We start from the raw sequence: 6079 nt of genomic DNA on the forward strand, positions 1-6079 counted from the left end.
AGGAAGGAGTTAAGACAGGCTCTGGGTGGTGAGGAGGTGCTTCCAGATGACTGGACAACTACAGCTAATGTGATCAGAGAGACAGGTGGGAGAGTAATTGGTGTGTCATCTGGGAGGAAAGTAGATAAGGAGACTTGGTGGTGGAATGAGGAGGTACAGGAGTGTATACAGAAAAAGAGGTTAGCTAAGAGGAAGTGGGACACTGAGAGGACTGAGGAGAGTAGACAGGAGTACAGGGAGATGCAGCGTAAGGTGAAGGTAGAGGTAGCAAAGGTCAAACAAGGGGCTTATGATGACTTGTATGCTAGGTTGGACAGTAAGGAGGGAGAGACTGATCTATACCGGTTGGCAAGACAGAGACAGAGATGGGAAGGACGTGCAGCAGGTTAGGGTGATTAAGGATAGGGATGGAAATCTGGTGACCAGCCAGAGGCTGCGCCTCCCAACATGCAGGGCCAACAGACACAAGAACTCTAAGAACTCTCATCCCCCGAGCCATTAAACTGCTCAACTCCTCTCTGGGGGAGATGAAGAAGAAAGTCCACACGAGAGCTGAGGGATGACACACATATTACACCAAAAACAATACAGATGCCTATCTAGGCCTGTTTATTTATGCCTTTTTATTCCTATGCCTATTTATGCCTTTCTATTTGTATATTGATGGGTTATTTTTCCCCTCTCTATTTGGTGTTGGTACCACTGTATGTATGTGCTGGTACTTTCTGTGTGCTTATTTTGCGTTTTTGTGTACTCACTGTGCTGTGTGTATGGCAACGGAGAAGTTAATTTCCCTGACGGAAGCTCCTTAAGGGATCAATAAAGTTCTACTCTCTACTTTAGTGGATGTTATGAAATAAAAATAAATAAATATTACAATAAAAATAAAATGTTGGATTAACATTTCATTGTTCCACTTGGGTAAAAGTGGTTTACTGTAATTTTAAGTGGAAAGATTTATAAGTCTCCATCCACCGAACTGCTTAGTATCACCTCTTCTTCAAGAAGAATAATGAAATAATGATTTTAAAATGTTAATTTGCTAGCTTCACAGCTGCACATGTCAAGTACTGCAGGACGATGATTGCACTTGGAAAACTCCAGAAAAACAGCATCCTTTGTTGAACAAACAAGTAAAAGACATATAAAAGAAATAAGGACACATTATGCTTTGCAGTATTCCTCTTTAGTATTTTTATGCAGACAAAGGAAAGGTGAAGATCAGTTTCCGTAAGATTAACATCATTAAATATTCGATTAATATATGTGCAAAGAAATTTCAAGCATGTAAATCATGTATCATTTAATCAGATAACAATCACTTATTCTATATATCATCAGATATTAGGAAATAGGTGTTGGTGCATGACAGACACTCTGGAAAGATTGCTGGAGTCGTCAGTAAGTCTTCTGGTCCAAAACACTGACAGGAGTTTACCATTTGTCTCTTGCGGCACAAATGAAAGATCTCTTATCGCTACAGTTTTGGTCATTGACATGATCTCTTCCTGTTGGTTGAAAGCAAAAACACTCACTTTAATGACCTTGACAGAAAAAATAAAATAAAATAACATCACAATATGAGCAAGCAATTTCATCTTTTAGATTTAAATATAATCATTTGACATTCAAGAGACTTCTGTTGAGTTTAATGTCTTCCAACTTAAAAAAATACAACTTCTATGTGTTTAACAACAAGATATTTCTGAACGATTTATTTCAATTACAATGAACAGCTTTCAAGAAGACAATGTATAGGGAATTTTTACCTCTCAAGTTAATCTCCATGCAGTGTTCCTTTCCATTGCGGTTGTTTGGCTCGGTAGGACCCCAAAGTGTGAAGTTGAATTTTATTCCAGAACTCCAGTGCCATATCCCTTCCTGAAGGGAGAATCTTACATTATATCCAAATCATTCACAAGATAGACAAGACAAGAAATTTGTTTTAGTTATTGTAAAATATATATATTCACTGATTGAGTGTCGGGGAATTATATTTATATTTTTTAGTAACTTTGAAATATTTGACTTCCCCTTCAAAGTTCCATTCACATCCAAGTACTGTTTGTATTGTTTTTTTAACAGTTCATAAAAAAATTATGAAGCTTTCATACAGTCAATAAATGACCCACCTGGGGCGCATCATGGCCTCCAACCCAGGTAGTTGTATTTTCGCCTGTTGATTTTTCCACTAAACTTCTCACAAACCTGTATTCTTCTTCATCCCAGATTGCAGCCAGATTACCTCCAAACCCAATGCAAGCTAGCTGATATGGGGGGAAAAATTCAGAGGCAATGAAAACTGATTTGAATAAATTAGAAGGAAATTGAACACACAGAAAGAAGTACCCTTATAGCAAAAATGCTTTTAAATGCCATCAATAGAAATTCTAAATTATTATTGTGTGATATTCTATGGTACCTCAGCTTCAGCCCAGGTCTTCTTTTCAAAGACGAACATGAAACAGCGTTTCCCAGAGAAAACCCACCCAGGTCTACAGGAACAGGCACAGCGATGACCTAAAACACAACTGTCTTGTCAGAGAGACGATGAATTAAACAATACTATAACCTTATTTTAAACAAACATTTTTCTAACGTTATTTCTCCAAGGTTTAATTTATAGATTACAAAAAAAAAAGATCATGATTGTTGTTTTGAGCTGACACATTAAATCAGTGATAATTGAACATTGGCTAAATGTTGCCTCCACCAGATTCATTCTAATTGCAAACATATAAAAATAAGTACTGTACATATACATGTAGCCCACTACATTTACAGTATTTTATGTTTCGTAAATAATTTAATACATTCATTTGACTTGTGAAAAATATTTTTAGAGTAAAATACTGCTGTAAGTAAAATAACTTCTCAAATCTTTCAACTAGTAATTGAAAGAAATACCAACCATGTCCTCGATGACATGCCTATGAAAAAGAAAAATGTATCAACAGCAAGAACTCAGCTATGGGGTAACAACTGATCAACAGAAATTGCTGCTTGATGTATAGATAAACACAATTCAAAAACAAGAAACAATGCAGTCAGAGACTGCAACATCCTGCAGCACCCTGAATTAAAAATTTTGCCCTGACCTACTTGCATAGGTCAAGATCAAAGCTAGTGCTCTGACCTACTTTCATTGATCAAAGCAGAAGCTTTGATATAGGTCTTACACTGGCCTTCTCCCTCATCTTTTTATCTTATCCAGTTCCTGAGTGTCAGTCAGTCAGTCATTATCACCGCTATATCCGCCGCAGCGGGTTACGGGGAGCCAGAGCCTATCTCGGCAGCATAGGGCGTGAGGCGGGGGACACTCCAGGCACGACGCCAGTGCACCGCAGAGCCACATACAAAGACATACAACCATGCACACACACACACTCATTCCTATGGGCAATTTGGAATGGCCAATCAACCTGAAGCGCATGCTTTTGGAGTTAGGAGGAAGCCGGAGAACCCGGAGAGAACCCACGCAGAACCCATATCCACGCAGAACCCACACGGGGAGAGCATGCAAACTCCGCACAGAGCGGGACCTGAACCCGGGTCCGCCGTGTTGTAGGGCGGCAGCGCTAACCACTGCGCCACCATGCCGCCCGTTCCTGAGTGTACAAAAGTTATGTAACGTATGTTATGTAATGGATGCAATTTAGTGAAACAAGTAATGCATCAACATTATCACCTACATGTGAAGAGAATTAAAAACAGACACACCTTGTCATGGTGCTCATTTCATGAGAATGACCACAATTTCAAAGTGGAATGTCGAATAAACTCATATAGGTGTGATAGATGATCAATGGCCACTAATTTTTCGCCATATATTGTGCATTTTTGAGAAGGCGCCGATCAATTTTGAAATTGTATCCCAAATCATCACAATGAATTTTACTTACATTGGCTTCCATCCATAGTCCACTGGTCAAACATACGAGGATCACCAAAAAAAAACTTGACCCCATCTGTGTGAAGATCAGATTTTGTTATAGCATAGCTACTGAATAGACAAATAACACCTAATTATTATGAAGGCTATTCTCACTGCTATAATGATTATGTGTTTATGTGTGAAGCACTGTTGAGCCGCATTTTGTAATAACGGTGCATTTTGTAATAAATAGTCCAAAATGTAATAACTTTTTCATTTCATTTTGTAATAAAGCCGCATTCTGTAATAAAGTACCGCATTTTGTAATAAAGTGCCCCAACAAATTTTGTAATAAATTTTGCCGCATTATGTAATAACTTATGGCATTTTTGACGTTTATTACAAAATGCACCGTTATTACAAAATGCGGCTCAACAAGCACGTTTAACTGTATGCACTTTAACTCAAATTTGGCATAATTTGAGTTAAATTTGCTGTCTTGTGTTCAGATTTAATAATATAGAAAAAGCTTGAATATTAAAGCTGATACATTGATATCAGCTTTAATATTTGTCTTTGTCTCACTAAAATGCATACTATGTAATAATGCACATCTCATAAATAGACTTGTTGGACTGTCATTGACCCATGATACAAACAATGAAACATACCAGTTATCAAAAATATTTCTTGAATAATTAATAGAATTAAGAGCCAGCCAAAACTATTCACAATCAAACTTAAGTCTTAATGAAGGACAAGATTACACCCATACCTTGCAATGATGATGAGAGGAAGTTGTACTTGCAGGAGGAGGTGGTCGAATGTAGCATTCATCTAGAAAGTAGACACCCTTTATATATCTTTTGTAGATAGTTTTATCAATGGTTGAAAACTTCCACGCCATCAGATGATATTAGAAAACATTTACACAATACAGAATTACATTTGGCCACAGCCCTGAGTAAAGAATAGAATGTGCTCAAGAAGGCTATTAAAAATAGATAGTGTGGGAATTGTATGTACAAAGAATCAAGTGTACATGATTGTCTAAATACAGGGGTGGTAACATTTAATGTTACCATTAAAACAATAAGGATCAAAATAAATACCGTGATTATGATGCAAAAGCTATACTGTAACTAGTTGATCATCATCATATTAAATGTTTAAGAGTGTTTCCATTACAACAAAGGAACATTGTCTTGATACAAAAGACAAACATGGAACTTGTAGATTGACAAAGAATTGTTTGTTTTTTACTACTAGTTAAATGTAATTTAATTTAATGTCAGTCTGTCATTTTCTAACCCGCTTAATCCGCTAACGCAGGTCGTGGGGGAGCCGGTGCCTATCCCGACGGTCTCAGGGCGTGAGGCGGGGGACACTCTGGGCACGACGCCAGTGTACCACAGAGCCACATAGAAACAAACAATCATTCACACACACTCACTCACTCCTAAGGTCAATTTGGGACCGGCCAATCAATGTGAAGTGCATGCTTTTGGAGGTGGGAGGAAGCCGGAGAACCCGGAGAGAACCCACGCAGACATGGGGAGAGCATGCGAACTCTGCACAGAGCGGGACTCGAAACCGGGTCCGCCGTGTTGTGAGGCGGCAGCGCTAACCACTGTGCCACCGTGCCGCCCTTAAGTTAATGTAAAAATGTAATTTAGAAAAAAGTTTGTCTGATTCTTTTACATTCATTCATTCATTCATTTTCCAACCCGCTTAATCCGCTAACGCAGGTCGCGGGGTAGCCAGTGCCTATCCTGGCAGTCTCAGGGCGTGAGGCGGGGGACACTCCGGGCACGACGCCAGTGTACCGCGGAGCCACACAGAAACAAACAAGCATTCACACACACACTCACTCCTATGGTCTATTTGGGACCGGCCAATAAACCTGAAGCGCATGCTTTTGGAGGTGGGAGGAAGCCGGAGAACCCGGAGAGAACCCACGCAGACACGGGGAGAGCATGCGAACTCCGCACAGAGCGGGACTCGAACCCGGGTCCGCCGTGATGTGAGGCAGCAGCGCTAACCACTGCGCCACCGTGCCGCCCTATTCTTTTACATATGATATGAAAATTAAACATATACAGTGCACCCTTGTTACTCTCGGCTATTGCGTTCCAGGAACCATAAGCGAATAATGAATTCCGCAACATAGTGACAAACTATTTTTCTTACTATTTATAGTAATTT

General features: G+C 39.4%; 1 protein-coding gene across 1 annotated transcript; it reads right to left on the minus strand.

Annotated features, from left to right (window-relative positions):
• Positions 1-1179: 1179 nt before the first annotated feature.
• Positions 1180-4689, minus strand: LOC137587597 (galactose-specific lectin nattectin-like). The gene is made up of 7 exons (XM_068304116.1): positions 4650-4689; positions 3903-3968; positions 2912-2930; positions 2423-2520; positions 2133-2267; positions 1770-1881; positions 1180-1508 (listed from the first exon to the last, which is right to left on the minus strand). The coding sequence occupies exons 2-7, from the start codon at positions 3966-3968 to the stop codon at positions 1435-1437; spliced, it is 504 nt and encodes a 167-aa protein (XP_068160217.1). The 5' UTR covers positions 4650-4689; the 3' UTR covers positions 1180-1434.
• Between the last annotated feature and the right edge of the window lie 1390 nt (positions 4690-6079).

The sequence above is a fragment of the Antennarius striatus genome, chromosome 2 (genome assembly GCF_040054535.1).
Source record: "Antennarius striatus isolate MH-2024 chromosome 2, ASM4005453v1, whole genome shotgun sequence".
Classification (NCBI taxonomy): Eukaryota; Metazoa; Chordata; class Actinopteri; order Lophiiformes; family Antennariidae; genus Antennarius; species Antennarius striatus.

Excerpts from the sequence above, each read along its gene's own strand:
- LOC137587597 (XM_068304116.1), bottom strand. The coding sequence starts at position 3,968 with ATGGGGTCAAGTTTTTTTTTGGTGATCCTCGTATGTTTGACCAGTGGA. Across the intron at positions 2,268-2,422 it reads AGACCTGGGCTGAAGCTGAG|CTAGCTTGCATTGGGTTTGG; the intron begins GTACCATAGAAT and ends CCCCCATATCAG. Across the intron at positions 1,509-1,769 it reads CATGGAGATTAACTTGAGAG|GAAGAGATCATGTCAATGAC; the intron begins GTAAAAATTCCC and ends TTCAACCAACAG.